We start from the raw sequence: 18,243 nt of genomic DNA on the forward strand, positions 1-18,243 counted from the left end.
GCAGACTCACGTGAACTGGTCAGGTCTCTGACCTCAGTCCTGCCCCTTGCCGCCCAGACGGGGGTGGTGAGTCCCTCTGCCCAGGACGCCTGAGTGTGCAGTTCTGCAGACCTGTTGGGAGCGCAGGGGCCGTCTCGGGGGAGCTGCCTTTCCAAGGGCCCGGGCCCCTTCTGCCAGCAGTGGGCACAAGTCTCGCCGAGAGGGAAGGATGCTAAGGCTCAGGCCTCACGGGCTTCTCCTGTTCTCCTTCGTAAACACACTCCATAAAAGACCATTTCAAGGAACACATGGGATGGCAAATACACCTTGTGGAAAATGTTTTCATGCGCTTGCTCCGAAGGCCAAGGATTTTTTTTTTTTCATTTTATGTTTGGAAATAGTTAAAAGGATTATAATGAAATGTTCATGATGAAAGTCCCTGCCTTTTCTGAGCTTCAGAGGATGTTTCACTATTCTACCCATGTTATGATTTTAGCCCCTACATTTTACCTGAAGCAAAAGCAATTTTTAATGATAAATCCTACATAGTAGTTATAGTAATCAATAGTATAGTAAAAATAATCAATGATGTTTTCCCCAGATATGAATTCTGAGACCTACCGCCATTTCTCCTCCTCCTTTACAGTAAGAACTCTCCTACATGAAAACACTGTGGTGTCTCACTAGTGAAACAAATATAGAGCCTGGGGAGGCTGAGAGGCTAAGTACACGGTGAGAGGAAGAGAGGAGAGGGGTGGTTGTTGACATGAAATTGTCTACAGATGCCAGGAGACAAACACCACAGACCCCAAAGACAGGCACAGGAGGCGAGGAAGAGACAGGCCCAGGGATGCTGGGACTCGTCTGTTTTCTTCTTACTAACCCTGAAGATGTATTCCAGGATGTGCTTATTTGAAGAATAACTTTCGAGAGAAAACTATAAACTACTTATATATTGTAATTTTGGACCTTTTCCCAGAGTCACTGCGCAAGGGGACCACAACCCCCTGGGAATTCTGCTACTCAGTTCGCGAGAAGCTCCTGTCAGCCTTCCCACAGGCTTAAGGGACACAACCCAGCCCACGGGGAATGTCAGCGTGGGCACGAGAAGTCTACCTCCACACAACACAAAATGGTGATGTGGGTAAGTTAGTTTCTCACGCCTGCAGGAGGAAAAATGAGCTGACAACCCAGTGGTTTTGCGAAATTCCAGTCAGACGTTCAGGTTTTAGCTACTCTCAGGGCTTTCAAACAACCCCATGGAATTTGACCTCTGGTGCTTGTTCCAGAAACACAGCGAATCACAATAATCCAGCTAAGCCCACGGAAGGATCAGGGGGCTGGGGCGCGGGCAGCAGGAGAGAGGAGGACAGTCGTGACGACAGGCTGTATCTGTCCTGAGTTCAAGCTGAGTGGTCGGAACCCGCTTCTTCCATTCTCTGAACAGCAGACAGAGGTGCTGCCAGGGACAAACCACCAACGGCTGGAGTTTCATTTCTCGTGAAAGCCCAGAACAGCCAGCCCTTCCTACAGAGATAGGACTTTTCATCTGGGTAAAAATATACAGAGATTCTTAAAAGGAAATGCTCGATTTCTCCCTTGGAAGGATCACTGTGCTGGATGCATTGAGAGGACGTCAGCTGCACAAAGGCTGGAAAACTGTCAGCCTCATGCGCTCACTCATCTTTGAGCTACAAAGAACCTTTCCCAATTTTATTTTTGATCATTTCTTTTCTTTTTTTTTTCATGCAAAGACCTTTTCCCACCCAGGTTGATAAAGATGCAGCGACCACATGTCCGTTTGCTTTTCAGTTTTCACATTTTGTTGCTATACATTTCCCATTAAAAAAAATCTCCTTTCAGTCTTTTTCATGGGGCCTCACGCAAGCAGAGCTCAGTGCACGTGTACATCTGCTGTCTTTGCCCAGAAACCCCATACATGCTGCAGAACTGCATTTCTTGGTGTGCGCCGTGAAAGCTGACATTCCTCTTCTTGCTTTCTGGCGGAAAGCAAGGTCTCGGAAACTTCAGGTCTCGTGGTGCTTGACCACTCCATGCTGGTCAAGTCCTGCTCACTCCCTACTTCACCAAATCCCCTCTGCACCCTCTGCACCCTCTGCCCACGCCCCCTCTGACTCTCACTGGCTCCATCCTCTCCACACGTCACCAAGAGCTGGAGTCCCTTACAGCTCGGGCTGGGTCCCCTCCCCTCCTCACGAGATCTTCTGTCTGCAGATGCCATCGTTCAGGCTCTCTGCCTACAACTGACACCCACAGGCTTCTAGCCCCGTCTGGACTTCACCTCTCAGCTCCAGGCCTGGGTATCACAGGCTGGCCTGCATTTCCTTAGGCGTCTCAAAGGCAGCCTGGACTCCATCGTCTGAAAGAGAACTTCGGCTCTTCCCATCTCAAACCCGGTCCTCCCCAGCACTCTCTGCAGAGGCAGTGCTACTAGCCAGGTACACAAGCTAAAAACTAGGCTTCAGCCAGGACGCTTCCTTCTCCCACCCACCCCGACATCCAATCCTTCTCCAAGCTCTACCGCCAGGATCTCAGATGTATTTGCATTCATTTATTTTTCTCCGTATCTCTGCCAATACCTCCACCCTCCCTGGATCAGTGAATTCGCCACCTCACTCACCTTCCTGATTCTACCCCAGGTTCTCCACCCTAATTCCAAGCTAATTCTTGCATGGTCTTTTCAAAACACTGCATGAGTTTTCACAGCTCTGCTTAAAATAGTGGCTGATTAGTTTGCACTTAGGACACCCTTGGGTTCGTCAGCAATATCATGAAAGGCGTGTCCACACCTCCCACCCCGTTTCATCGCCCACTACTCTCGGGGTTTCTGCACTTCAGCCTATTGACCATCCTTGTTTCCCTGAACGCCCTCCCGAGAGTCTGGTTCTTGCTGAGCTAGAATTACCCTATCTCTGATCACGCAGGGTCATTCCCTGCAGCAAGAATCAGGAATTTCAGACACACGCACCCCCTGTGATGGGCGTCTGCACACTTGTTTCACATCAGGTAACAGCTGCCTGAACTGCTCCTATCTTGTATCCTCAGCACGAAGCACAGTACCTGACAGCTCGTAAATGCTTTCTAACTGTATTGTGAATGAACAAAACAGCTCATTTAATATGAACAAAGATGAATTATCAGTGAGAAAAACAAATGGATACTTTTGACGCATTAGAAAATAGGTATGATGTTCATGAAAAATATTTTTCAAAGGAGAGATTTTATAGAAAAATAAACACCAACATTTCCTTACTTTTTTTGTTTTGCCCATTGCCTTCAGGATGGAAAGATTTAGGTCTTCAAGTGCTGATAGTACATTTTCATACTCGCCCAAGTGCTGAGAAAAATATTCTGAAAAGTAGAAGTATTGAAATAAACTCATGTTTGCATTTAGGTAATCATAAAACAAGAAAATCAACTATTTATTCCATAAATGAGTAAAACAAGTAAAATGTCAGTTACACATGAAAACTGGAAGGTATTCAAATGAGACCAAAGAGTCACTGTACTTATTTCATTTAAAAATAAAAAACCTGGATGCTTTCCACTATTCTTGAAAAAATATTCTTTCCTACAAAAATGGGAAAATATGAACTTGGGTCTACAGACAAGACCAACTTAACAGAAAGTCCTGTATTGAAAAGACCCAGCATTCTGTCACTACCGTAGGAGGTCAGAGGCCCGCCCCAAAACTGGGAACCTGTTTTCGGATAAGCTGCAGTGTGTCACTGTCTCTCTCATGTGCCGCCAATGTTTATGGAACTAAAGTGAATGAAAGTACAATCACACTAAGCCGCTGGAGACCACCAGGCTAGACTTCAGCACGTCTAGTGGAAACTGCTTTGATTAATTTATTAGATACCCAGGTGGAATTATTTGGTGACATGGTATTAATAACAAATGGGAAATAGCACCAACTCATTTATTAGTAAATGTGCAGACTTCTGAGAAGAAAACACAAGTGAGCAATACATCAATTCTAGGTATGTTTGTCGAAATACAAAGTGTGTACACATAAATTGAAAGCAAATGCCATGCTCTTGACAAAAAGCAAACGTATTCCTGACTGTACATTCCACAAAACCAGTGTGGGGCCAATCATCTACATAAAGGTTCTCTAGGAAGGGATTAGCTGACTGTGAGAAAGCAGCTATTCCATAAATGCCTGCTGCAAAGTCACATTTTACTTCTGGGCTACGATGCTGGCTTTGGAGGTGTGGACAAAGAGGTCTGACCTTCTCCATGCAAAACTCTTCATAAACCGCAAGCGGTTAATGTGGCCACAGAATATTCTTATGTTGGAAAAATAGTTATTTATCAGAACAGAATCCATACTAAGTTGAAACAAGCAAAAAATATACAAAAAAAGTATACTTTTAATATACACAAAGAATCAAAGCAGAGTGTAATGGGGATTTTAAATGGAAGAGGGCAGACATATGCTAAGTGAACACAAATAAAATTTGGTGCTTAAAAAGCAGTGTTATAAAACGAATAAAACACGAAGGAAAGTTCTACCTCCTAAAATACATCTTTTCACAGACAAGATATTTGCCTGAAGTAGTAAATGTCCCTGGAGATAATATAAATTGTTTTTCCACTTACAAATATCTCAAAATACTTGGCTACCAAGTTCAAGGTTTGCCAAAGAGGTCAGTAAAAACGAGTAAGGTTATAAAACTAGTTTAAAATGGTTCGTTAACAAAGTAGTAGTTACACTCCCAATGGATTTGTGATCACAGCTAAAGATGGCAGGAAGAGGCCTGGCTCAGTGCCAGAGCTCAGAAACCATCTCCTGATGAAGACGGAGCTGAGTGCTGACTGACCGGAGTGAGGTATGGCCAGGGTGACTCCTTAGGGAGGCCTCACACTTACGGGGAGAGGGGACAGGCCTGGCACGCTCATACACTGATGGTGGGCCTGCATGCTGGACAGCCTCTGACCGAGTGATTACAACTTTAGGAAATGCAGTCCAGGCCTGCTCGTGCAAAACTGCAAAGATTACACAACAAGGATATTATGTCAATGCTGTGCATCCCAGCGGGGAATGCAAACACCCTGACAGCCCACTGCAAAGGGCTTGCGTGAAACAGGAAGGTGACAGCACGCTGTGCAGCCTTCCTGACAAAGCGAGCTGGAGGGTGCGCAGGTGTGTGGCTCACATGTATGACTTCACTGCTGGAAAACATACACGCACCTACCTAGCACGGTCAGCATTTGCTCTAAAGAGTCTGCAAGAATACGTCCCGAGCAGTTAGCAGGAGAGATCAATATCAGGAAAAAGAGGTGAGGAAGAGACTTTGAGAATTATACGCCTACATGATTCCATATTGCTCATGTTTTTGTCCATTTAGGGAGTCTAGATTTTATCCCAAGGGTATTTATCATGGAAACACTGAAAATATATATTTTTTAAAAACAAGAATGGAGTGGCATCATCAAATGGCTGTTTTGTGCCCTGAAAAGAGACTCCAACAGAAATGTTCAGAGACGGAAGACAGTAAGGGACATAACGCCTCCTGTAGCATCTCAAGTACTGATGTCCGCGTCGGAATGGAGGAGCTGTCCGGGCCGAAGAACGGAAGACACATATGGTGCGAAGGTGGCAAATGCAAGCCATGAAGGAATGCTGTCCAGCACCCTGTCTGACAGGCCTCAGGGGGTCTGTCCCATGGTTCAGTTCTGCATGCCGGGTGATGCCTACAGACCCTTCTCAGACTCCAGCATGGGACCCAGAAACCCTGGTCCTCTCAGTCCCACTTCTTGCCCCAAAGTTCAGGAAGGCTTCTCAAGCCCCAAGCTCTGACCTTGAAAATCAGGCACAAATTAGCTGCCTTTGTTAAAGCTCCCAAATCTGTCATCCCAATTTACTTCACTTCTCATCCAGCCACCTAGGTGCTGCAGGAAACAGAAGTGCCTGGCAGAGTCCTTGCTGCAAACTCCTTGTTGTCTCTCCTGGAAGATGTGAGTGGGCTCATTCCATGAGCAGGGACCCTGCTCAGTCTCTCAGATCAGGCGATGGGCAGTGCTGTGCAAATCTTGAATGTCCAGACAGGCGTACGTGTATCCTTGGGAAGCACCTTACCAAACTCCCTGTGACCAAGAGGGGCCGTACTGGGAAGTGCAGGTAGAGACGCGTCTCCTTTGTTTGCCCCAAGGACCAGGGGAGGAGTCGCAGGTGTGGCTGCCAGCAGCACACAGGCCCCAAGTCCCTGGGGAGCATGCTCTCGGGTCAGCCCTGTTCCCTTCCTGTGCAACCCCCTTTTCTCATAAGAGCTACTCTGGTCCTACCAGCGATTCTCGCAACCTCCTCCACCCACCCTCCAATCCCAGGCTGCATCTGGAAACTCCTCCTTCTTAGCCAACAAGCCACCACTTTCACCCTTAAAGGCTGAGACTTTGGAAGAAACCCTCATACAACCGGCAGATGACATCCCACCTCAGCTCAGGCAATCTCGCGGCTGAGACATACTCACGCCTCTCCAAGACAGGTGTACAGAAAGACAGGTGAGCTGTCAGACTCAGGACAGGATTACATCTAGGCTCTGCAATTTCCTAGCTGTACAACCTTGGCCAAACCTTAACCTTTCGGGCTCTGTTTCTCACCTGTAAAATGGGGGCATAGTTTTTTTTCAGAGTTATTGTCTTGAAACCCTGTGTTCCAATATTTTTTTTTGGTGTTGCTCTACCATTTTGATGAAATGGAAGATAATCACTATTGAATATTATAAAATGGCCTTTTTGACAGTTTTGGTAAAATTTAAGTCTGTAAGAATGATAAGATGTTCAGGATGTCTTGTGGTTTCAATTAGGAGTTTCAAAGAGACTCCTCTCTAACCATCAAAATTATGAAGCAGCCTAGACAATAGACTGGAGGGGTTCAGAACGAGTTGCCCCAAGATGTGCCTCTGTCATATATGGATTATTCTGACCTAGAGGCAATCGAGATCCTGTGGGCTCAAAACAAACTTTCACCTTTTCCTTAAAGAATTTAAATTGGGGCCTTGCCACAATAAAAAAAAAAAATGGAACTAGACCCTATCTGACCCCACACGCAAAAATTAACTTAAAATGGATTAAAGACTTGAACATAATACCTGAAACAATAAAATACATGGACAAAAAATACAGGCACTGAACTTAAAAGACCTTGGTATCAGATGGTTTTTGTGAACTTGATCCAAAACCTAAGGGAAGTAAAAGCAAAAATAAATGATTGGGGCTATATCAAACTAAAAAGCTCTGCACAGCAAAAGAAACCATCAATAAAACAAAGAAGCAACCAACTGAATGGGAGAACATACTTGCAAACAACACATTGCATAAGGGGCTAATATCCAAAGTACATAAAGAACGCATACAACTCAATAATAAAACAAATAAACCAATAAAAAAATTGGCAAAGGACCTGAACAGACACTTCTCCCAAGAAGACATACAAACGGCCAACAGACATATAAAAAGATGCTCAACTTTATTGTTATTAGGGAAATGCAAATCCCAGCTACAATGAGATATCACCCCATACCTGTCAGAATGACTATTATCAATAAGACAAGTAATAACAACTGTTGGAGAGGCTCTAGAGAAAAAGGAACCCTCATACACTGTTGCTGGGTTTTGTGAACTAGGGCAGCCGCTATGGAAAACTGTGGAGGTTCCTCAAAACATTAAGAACAGAATTACCATATGACCCTAGCAATCCCTCTTCTGTGTACCTACCTGAAAAACTGAAAACACTTGTATGTAAAGATATATGTACCCCTGCAGCATCATTCACGGTGGCCAAGACATGGAAACAAGCAAAGAGTCCTTCCATAGATGATTGGATAAAGAAGATGTGGTATACATACACAATGAAATACTATTCTGCCATAAGAAAAGATGAAATAGTGCCATTTGCAACAAGATGGATAGACCTTGAGAGTATTATGCTAAGCGAAATAAGTCAGACGGAAAAGGAGAACTGTATGATTTCATTCATATGTGAAATATAAAACGAAAAGCAACAAATGAACAAACAAGTAAACAAAACCGAACTCACCGATACAGACAACAGAACAGTAGTCACCAGAGGGGAAGAGGGTGGGGGAGGATGAAGAGGGTAAAGGGGGTCAAACATATGGTGATGGAAGGAGACTGGACTCTGGGTGGTGAGCAAACAATACAGATGTTATTAGCAAACAATGTTATTAACCGATGTTACCCCAATAAATTCAATTTATAAAAAGTGAATTGGGGCCCTGCCCACAATAAGAGTGCTCACCCGAAATAAGTGATCTACCTACAGGGCAGGGCGAACGATAAGTCCCGAGCACCTGCTCGTCTCAGCGTCCTGGATGGCTTTCTTTCCCTCTGACGCCCCAAGCTCCTCACCTCATCCTCAGGTGAATGAAAAGGGGGCTCTATGCTAAACCTAACAAGCTGGGCCAGGGAGGGGGGCGCGGAGGGGCACATGGCAGGCCTGACCAGCACAACAACCCACAGTAACCACACACAGGATGGTCTGGTCTGACCAACATTCCTAACCGGGCAGGTCGTAGCGGGTAGTCATGCCCTAGGCCGGTAGCCTCCTTATTAAATGAGCTCTGTCCATTGACCTTATGCATCTAGGGTAACATACCTTGGAAATGGCAGCAACTTTCCTTTCCTACCCCTCGAATGCACAGCCGTCAGCACCGGGCACAAAACCACAGAACCCCTCAACTGTTATCTTGTTTCCCGAAGACCATCTCTGTGTGCTGTGACTGTTAGTTATTAACTATCCTGCACCCGCCCATGTAAAAGAAGTCCGTGTCTCTCCATTTTACTTTTTATCCAACCCCAGAGATTACCCCGCTTTGCCTTCTCCTGCCCTCTTAATCTACCACTAAAAGATTTCATGTACCTTCCTATGTCTCCTCCTCTGATTCTAATGCATAAAATAAGCTGCAAAACTGCCATTCTCCGGAGCATTTCCTCCATCGGTTGAGATTTTGCTTCTAGGCATGTCCTCAAAATTTGGTTCAAAAAATACTCTTACATGACTTTTCTATATGCTGGATGTCAACACTTAGCTCAGAATGTCTTACATACCTCACTCCCCCTCTCTATCTCTGAACCTCTCATGTATGTTGGGTTCCCACACGTATGTATGCAATTATATTTAGTTATTTTCTCTTGTTAATATATGTCTCATGTAGATTTGATTAGATCAGCTGAAAAAAGCCTAGAGGGGTAGAGAGAAGTTTGTTCCTCCCTGACAAGACCAAACTTGGACAAAGGTGTTACTCTATACACTTAAAGTATAAAACTTAAAACCTTCCAGTTTTCAGAGAAATATGGCTGTTTCAAATGGAACAGCTTCACTATGCTCCACAATTTTTTCATAACAAAGAAATATTTGTCCTCAAAAATATTTGCTTTTCTGCATTCCTAGCCTTTGACTTTTGTTTCCACAAAGATGAAGAAAATAAGTGAGGAGGCCATTAAATCGGGGATGTGTAAAGATCTCTTTCCCCATTGAATCACCTGTTTTGCAAGTCACATTTAAAACTCCAGAATGCTCTAGGCAGGTGTGGAACTAGGCTGTTTTCACATATCATGGGGTCAGTTTTGCGAAACAGTAACAGAGAACTCCGCACAATGCATTTGAAGAGAACAATAAAGTTGCATTAAACAACAATTTTAAAATGCATTCAAACTGCTGGAGAATTTACTCTTGTGAGATGAACAGTACCAATTTCACTAACAGTTCCTCTCCCACTACAAAATTAATGAGGACCAGTTCTTTCTGCAGTGAGATACACGCTAGAGCAAAGCTCACTGATAAAGAAATCCCTTTCATTCCACGACATTATCTATGGCATTAATTTCAGGGTATGTGGAAATCGGACAATGTTCTTTTTCATTCCAAAGCAAATAATGAATTTGATTGGTCTTAAAGATACTTACCACATAGTTCTTCTGTGTCGAGATTGCTGAAAAGATGAAAAAACAAGTATTACTTTGGGAATATTTTTAAAGCTTTTCAATGGCTAAGTACAGTTATCCCCCCAACTATATTATGTTAATAGATGGCAGTAGCTATTACATTTTGCTTATAAAAGCCACATCGCTTAAGTAGCCAGTCATCAGTGACTAACAATGATGACGCCGGATTCTGTCTCTGACCAAACAATTCCTGGGGTCTGGGGTCTGTACCCCCAGAAGTATGCCAGGAGCACTGCACACGTTGAGTCTCCGGAACCAGAAAGGCCAAGTCAAACCTGACTCTACCAGTTACCGTCTAGGTCACCCTGATGACTCCGTGCCTCTGAGTCTCAGGTCCTCAGCCCCCAGATGGAGAAAATAAGAATTTCTCGCTCACAGCAATGCTACAAGATGTAAACAGGTTAGCACATGTCCAGCAGCTAAAAGAGTACGTGGCACAAAGTAAGCACTTACTGTTAGTTAGTTTCTTGATTCCCGACTCGGTACAACTGCTAGAACTCCCTAAGTGCAACCTCTGAGGTAAGTTTGATTCTTCACTTATTTCAGAGGATTTCTAACACATACCAAAGAGTTACATGGCTCAGTATTTACATGTATACAACAGACCCATGGCTCTGATGAAGAGAAGACGAGAGGTTAGCAGATGCGACACATCCCTATAAAAAGAACAAAGCCTGACCAAGGAAGGTGTGTTGCAGGGATGCAGAACGGCAGACATCAGGAAATAAGTCAACAGAACTCCTAACATAACTTAAAGGAGAAAACCCAGCATATTCACAAGAACTAAAGGGGAATTTAATAAGATTCAGCAGCCATTCCTAATCTAAAACATGTAACGGACTGGAAGAGAAGTGAGGCTCTAGAAGCGAAGAAGAGAGGTCCAGGGGATCACTACACTGAAGAAGTGATGACAAGGAACGAAGAACCACCGCTGCAATAAACATTCCGTGTTCTGGCAGCTTTTCAAACCAGTTCCAGTCCTTCCCTGAAATTGGGAGCCTACGAAATGCATGCAAACATAACCATGACTCTTTGGAGAAACGTGGCATCAAAGCAAGAAATCAGGCAGGACTAAGACACGGGACGAGGCGTTCGAATGAAGGGAGAAAGTTGTCTTTACAGGCTGGGACAAGAGGCTGAGAGGAAAGAGGCAGAAACAGGTGGAGGGGGGTCTGGAGCAGAGGTACAGCCTCCAAGACAGGGAGGTATATTTCTTTGTCCAAGCCTAAAATTAAAACAAATAAAAAAAGGGAAAAAAGGCAGAAATCTAACTGGTTCCTGTTTTCTACTTTAGAGGTTTTCAGATCTGGCTGAGCACCTGAACCACCTGGAGAATTCTTTAAAACACAGATTTCCAGGCATAACTCAGAAATTTAAGCTGTGGCTCAGAGTCTCTTTTTTAAAAATGTTGCCAAGGTGATTTCAGTAAACAGCCGCTACGTTTCAACACTGCCTCTAACACATCCTCAAATAAAATAAAGTGCTTTTTGGAAATGGAAAAATCTGCAAAAGTACCTGCTGCACGTAAGTGGCACCTGCCTGTGTTACAATGACACACGCCTGTTCACAGCGTAGGTACGACAATCACAAACACAGACGTCCTGGTACTCACCACTGTTTGGCTCTAGGGAGGCCCGAGTTCCAAGCAGTGGGGACAGAGCATCTTCTACACAAGGTGGGTCTCCAACTGCAAACAGCACGTTGCAGCCATGCTCTCTGGTAAGCCAGGCACGGGGCCTCAGAGGCGGGGCTGGAGTGCAAGTTCTCTGGTCGGTCACAGTCACGCGAGGCACTCTGACCCTGCCCATCCATAGGCCACCGGTCCTCAGGCCTACTGTCAGGTGGGGACTCAGGTCCCGCTCCCCGCACAAGAGCGCAGGACATGGTGAGGCCAAAAAGGAACACCCACAGAGCCATGGATAGGGGGGTCATACCACTATAGTCTCGCTGGCGGCTGGGTTGGAGACACAGGAAGCAGGAGCCACACGATCCACAACATGCCTTCCGCTTCTCTGCCTGCCTGCCTGCCTGCCTGCCTGCCTGCCTGCCTGCCTGCCTGCCAGCCTGCCAGCCTGCCAGCCAGCCAGCCAGCCAGCCAGCCAGCCAGCCAGCCAGCCAGCCAGCCAGCCAGCCAGCCAGCCAGCCAGCCAACGTAGTCCCGGCAGTTATATCAGTGGCTAATGGCTAACAGGTTACAGCTGATGGGCAATTAGCCACAGCTGACGGCCATCTACTACCCGAGCCAGCACCTTTCCAGGTGAAGCCGAGAGCCTGGAAACTGCTCTCTGGGACTCTGTCCCCACACTTACTCTGGTCAGCTCTAGTCCTGTCTCCTCCCTCAAACCTCAGTTCCATTTCTGCAGCCCCCTTCCCTGCTTTCCCAGTGGGGTGGCCTGCCACTGCTCAGTCCGGCGCCTCAGCCTTCAGGGTACTGGGAAGCACCTGGAGATCCTGTGCCCCACGCCCAGCGCCACCGCAGCCGCTGCCGGCGTGGCCAGCCGCTGCCGGTCCCAGGCCGCATTGAGGCAGCACAGGTTAACGCCTCCACAGGTTCGCCTAGGCACCGCTCCGTTCTCTGGGTCCACGTTTGATTGCGCGTTTCTACACCCCAACACCGCCAACACCATCGGCCCGCCGGCTCTGGCCCACCCCACTAGCAGGGACTTGCTCAAGATGCAAGGGGAGGTTCTCTAAGTACCTCGGACACTGGTGGCAGATGGACTGGGGACCCAGCACACTAAGATCCAAACAAGATGTCAAGTATAGTCTCCAAGGCTCTGATTTTGAACATGTTTCAGGCACAAATAATGTAAAAATTGCATCTTGTATCAAGTATGAAAGTTGTGCATGGGGCCAGTATAAGGGCTTTCTCTGTCTCAATAAAGACAGAGATTCTTTATTGATGGAATTTCATATTTAGCAAAGCATCCACGTTTTTCTTCAAATTTTAGGTTTTGACAAAGTAGTGTGCTGCTCTCTGTTCGAGGCTACTCCTGTGCTCCAGGCCCCTTCAGGCTCTTCTATATCTTGCTTGATTTCCTTGACAACATGTATGGGCTTAAATCTGTTCCGTGAGGCAGTGTCCTGTAGTTGGTGACAGTGTGTGCTGGGCTCCCCCATTTACGATCTGTGCAACCTTAGGGAGGTTACATTTCTCAGCTGGTCCCTCGAGGACAGACGGGATAATAATCATCACACCTCCCTCAAAGGAGTACTTGTGAAGAGTAAATAGTAGCGTATGTGCCGCCTGTAGCCCTTTAGTAATCCCTGGAGTGGCAGCTCTCACTCCAAGGGACCCTAGATAATGATACCTCAGCACGCCAGGGGGCGGGGTCTTAGTCATCTGCCATGGGACAGCACTTCCTTCACCCTCAGCCACGTGGAAATGATGACCTGTCACAGGCAGGATGGTGGAGCCAGGCCTAGGCCATTCTATGCCCAAGTGATGGTTTACGTTAGGTCAGGGCAAGGTAACACGTGTATGCGATGCTGTATTCCTCACGCCTCGCCCTATGGCAGAGGAATGTTGCACGCTTGCTTCTTCGTCAGGTCAAAAGAGGAGGTGGCCCTGTATGTCAGGACTGCCAGTCATCCATGTTGATGACACGCGTAAAGGATTCCTGTTACAAAGCACACTGCAAAACTGGTGAACTCATTCCAGACCTGAAAGATGATCTGATGAAAGACACTGAAACAGCAGCTTGGCTGTGCTCAGTGTTACATGAGAGCTGGCATGAAGACAATTAGGAATCATTCTGTGGTAATTAAGGATAAGCCACTTTCTGTTCACTTAGCTCAGCTTGATCTCTGCTTCACAGAATACAGGATATACCAGGTGGCACCTCATTCTAGAAAACTCTGTGGTCTCCCAGCAATTCAAAGAAGATGTAAGCATCGCTTTGCTGGCTTTCTATAATTACTCAGGAGAAATCTACTTTAAAAATCAAGAACAGAGATGACACTCAAGAAAAACTATCTGCTGTTTTGAGCAAAATCCTTTCCTCATTTTGGAAAATTTTGTCTAGAACTTTTACCAGACTAGTTTTGATGTTTCATAAAGACAAAAAAAAAAATACACGTCTCAAGAAAGTAAAAAAAAAAAAAATCAAGCTAAATAAAAGCAGTTATACTTCAAATGTTATTTTATTGCCAAATATTACTTGAAAATTGCATAGTTTTCACTTAACTATATAGTACTGTACCTTGTGCTTTAAAACAAAATTTTCAGTTAATGCTATTTATTATCTATTTGCACAAAACACTATAATCAATGTGAGAGAAATCAGTGCATGCTTTCAATAAGCTTTATTATTTTTTTGGAAGAACAAAGATAAACGCCTGTAGAAATGAAATTGTACTTATGAAGTAGCATGTTGAAAAGTTCTAACTGATGACAAAGCAAATCGTAAGCATTGTGACGATGCCTGGTAGGTGCTTTAAAGATACGACTCAGAGTCTCCTCTTCTGCTTCTGCCCCACAGCACTCGCCATTCCTGCCTTCTACCTCCAGGGACTAGGAGAAGCAGTGACCAGGCTGAGCACAGGCAGGAGGGGGTGTGATTGTTAATATCATGTGTCATCGTGACTGCTCCACAGTGGCCATGGATGTTGCCACGCATTATTCCGGATGTGTCTGTGAGAGTGGTTTTGGATAGGACTGGAGTTAAATGGGTGATCTGTGAGTAAAACAAATCACCCTCCATGGTGTGTGTGGGCCTCATCCAATCAGCCGAAGGCCTGACCAGAGAAAAGACTGACACCCCCACCCCCGCCCCCCGGGCGACAGGGAACGCTCTAGCAATGGCCTCTGGACTTGACCTGCTCCAGCAGCCCCGCGCCTCCAGCCTGCCAGCTCGTCCTGCAGATGTCGGGCTCGCTGGCCTCCATAACTTCAGGAGCCAATTCCTTAAACTAAATCTTCTTCTATAATATATGAATCCACATCCTGTTAGTCTGCTCCTCTGGAGAACCCTGACTAACGTATGAGGTCCAATTCTTTACTTTTGAAAAGCCTAGACCCAGGTAAGATGAAAGACTTAGAATGCTATGACTCAGTAATTTCTAAATCTTCTCATCCCCCAGCTAGATAAAGATTCTCTAGGGAAAATGAGGAAAAGAAGAAAGGGGAGAGTGAGGAGAGCTTAGATTCAGGCATCACTCTCCCTGAGGTCCTCTGCCCTGTCTCCCCCCAAGGCCAAGTCTGGAAGGTGGACCTGGTAGAGGACATGTGTTTTTGGTGGCAGAACCCGAGGGAAGGTGGAGTTCTGACAGCAGGGAGGTTCTGTGACCATTTCCACACAGACAGGCTGTTTTCCTCGAGAGCCATGATGGGAGCAGCAGATGCGCGTGTCTGGGCAGGAGCGCCTGGGCAGTGAGTGTCACGAAGTCACCTGCCCAGAGGCTTCAGGACCCGACAGGGGCACTCGGGACCCGACAGCAGCAGACCTGGCACAGGGAGCTGGCAGGAATGGGCTGGCAGGTAAGAAAAAGGGAGATGCAAGGGACCTGCCTTAAGCAATGACCAAAATCAGGGGAGAAGGAAGACCACACTGCAGGTGCATCACGGAGCATGAGCACGGAGGAACAGGCGCCATCTGTCTGTGATGTCGCGCTCAGATACCCCAGGACTCACACAGCCCCCAGAATGGAGGGCGTGACCCTGACTGACGGAGCTTGAATCTTCGCCGGCAGAATGGATGCGCAAAACAGAAGTTAAGTTACAGAAAACGCAGTTAACGTTTCCTGTTCCCTCCCAACTGCATGTCACAGTTGGTTACCTCTGGAAATAAAGCTCCACACACAGAATGGAGAAAACACGGCTCAGGGACACAGGCTCCAGCCCAGGCCCTGTCAGCCACAATTCTGGCAACTCACTTCTCTCCTCTGAACTCAGCTTTCTCAAACGTAAAACGAAGGCATTGGACCAGAAGTTCCCTGCAGAAGCAAGATTCCTTGACATACATCTTCAGTGATCTCAAATGGTAAAGGAAACATCTAGAAGGAAATGCTGCTGTCCAAAAATTATGTCAGATTTTGCATTTGCGTTATTTTCTAGCCCACAGCCAGAGCTTGATAAATATCTGTTTAGGTGACATCACACAAATCCCAGAGTTCAGTGCTGAAATGACCCTTAGGGCCTTGTCACCTCATTCTGTGTCACTGTTCTGGCTGCTGAGCACTTAACAGTCAGATGTCTAACAATGACACCAGGCCTTATGAACAGTCATCACTTTCCTTTCTCTACTACATGCAAAGAAAATATTAAAGCTTTTCCACTCATGGAAAAGCAAATTATAGCTGTGACAGAAATTAAAGAAAAAGAAAGAAGAAACAAAAAGATTCTTCCTTCCTTCCTTCGTTATGGGAAGTGCTTATCTATTACCTCATGGACAAAAAGGCAAAAGACCAGTAATTCTCCTCCCATTCAATCAAAGGGATAGTTCTTGAAGGGCACAGTGGAGTACACTACATATTTCCATCTGTTTCCACCTGCCACACTCTAAGGCAACTTTTCCAGCACTTACAATCACGTACCGCATACACCGCTCTGAAATTCCTTAGCAACTTCATAAAACTCTTAAAGCACATCCCGTTAACAGTCATGTGTGATGGTCAGAGATCCCTAGAGAACGACCACCAAAGACAAACCCTCTGGCCATCCCGATGGCAGCATGCCTTGTCCCGTGGCGGTGTTGCAATGTCCTACCTGGGGAAAGCCTGTGTGTGGCCGAAGAGCTGACCATGCAGAGCGGGCAAGGCCACCTCCTGCAGAGCACAGCGCTCCAGCAAACACGCTGCTCCAGCCCCCGGGAAACGAGGGGCAACAGCACCCAAGGAGCCCCCACCCGCATAGCAGGATGTCCTGCAGGCAGTCCAGGGGGCAGCCCTCCCTGCTCCCCTGCACCTGTCCTTAAGGGATGAGAAACAAGGGAAAATGTCAAAAACAAGCGACATCATACGTTAGGCATATAGGTTTATATTGGCGCCATCTTCGGGCCCAAAGGCAGAGGTGACCTGTGATGGGTGGCCTTCCAGGGGGCTCCCTGCGACTCACCTTGTGGGATCCCAGCCTCTCCCTTCCTCATGGGCTCCTGGCCACCCAGTGTCCCAAATGACCCCTCAGCCTGAACGACCGCCCTCCACCCTTGTCTCTGGTAATTCCTGTCGGGACCCAGCCCGCTGCCCTGTAACCTCAGGGCCGCCACCCCTGATCCACCAGGAGGGCTAGTCTTGCTTATGACTGAGATGGGTGTGCTCAGTCCCCCTCTCCTTGCTGTCTGGGGAAACCAGCCCCCAGGCCACGCTCACTGCTGGCACAGGGAGGAGAGAGGGCGAGGCGCAGCGCCAAGCACGACAGCCGTTCTCACCTCCCTTTCCAGGCAGCACCCGGCCTCCAGCTCTCCTGCTGTCACTGAAGTCCACGTCCTGACCCCCACCTATCTCTGTGCTACGCTCATGTCCTTTCGGAGAAGACCATTACCCAGCTGCCACTGCTCCCTGCAGACGAGCTTGGGAACAGGGCGGGTCCTGTCATGGACTTCCATTTCTGAGGCTCTCCAGTACGGAGAGCTGGCTCCCCCTACAAGGCATTTCCCGCACATTCTCCACTAACCCAACAGGCTCATCACGGCCATTCTGTTCTTCCCGGTAACAGCTCTTGAATTACTACTACATGTTTTGGTGGAGGACATTGGTGCCCCAACAGCAGCCATATCCCCCAAAGAGTCAGGACAGATGACATGGGGCTGCACAGCCACGTGCTTACTGTCCCCAACCCAGGGGGCGGCCCTAGGCTGTGTGTCGTGTGCTCGGGACTGTCCTGTCGCCCAAGCCAAACAAACGTCACATGTTTATATAGCTCCTGCCTCGGCTGGCAGGCTTCTTAACACTTGTTCATACGTTTTCACTATTTCCTGCCACAAACTCTTCTTAGCTGCACTGAATAGTCAAAGGAAGCAGAGCGCTGCAGTCTCGCTTGGCCAGCACATAGCAGCAGAGCGCCGCCCAGGCAGCGGGCAAAGTCTGACTCACCAAGGGCTGTGCGGGGAGGGGCCCCCAGACAGGCTCTGGGGACGTCGGGGGAATCCCTGGTGCTGTGTCTCCTCATGGGCACAATGGCTCACTCATGTCTGCTGTACATGTTATGGGTTAAAGCCTGGGAGGAGCTTAGAACAGGCCATGGTCCTGGGTGCGTCCCCGCAGCAAACACCAGCCCCACTCTGCACCCTCCGTCGTGAGGCTCCCAATCCTCCAAGCTTGGGGAGACTAGAG

The 18,243-nt window shown here is 47.1% G+C and overlaps 1 protein-coding gene across 5 annotated transcripts in view; it reads right to left on the bottom strand.

Moving 5' to 3' along the window:
* Nucleotides 1–18,243, bottom strand: part of NECAB1 (N-terminal EF-hand calcium binding protein 1) — a 121,538-nt gene that overhangs the window by 39,169 nt on the left and 64,126 nt on the right. For all 5 annotated transcript variants that reach the window (XM_033125774.1, XM_033125773.1, XM_033125775.1 and 2 more), the window contains 2 exons: nt 9,934–9,959; nt 3,254–3,351 (listed from right to left, as the gene is read on the bottom strand). In XM_033125774.1, coding sequence (XP_032981665.1) covers nt 3,254–3,351; nt 9,934–9,959 — 124 coding nt within the window. The remainder of the gene's footprint in view (nt 1–3,253; nt 3,352–9,933; nt 9,960–18,243) is intronic.

This window comes from Rhinolophus ferrumequinum, chromosome 14 (assembly GCF_004115265.2).
Source record: "Rhinolophus ferrumequinum isolate MPI-CBG mRhiFer1 chromosome 14, mRhiFer1_v1.p, whole genome shotgun sequence".
NCBI classification, from domain to species: Eukaryota; Metazoa; Chordata; class Mammalia; order Chiroptera; family Rhinolophidae; genus Rhinolophus; species Rhinolophus ferrumequinum.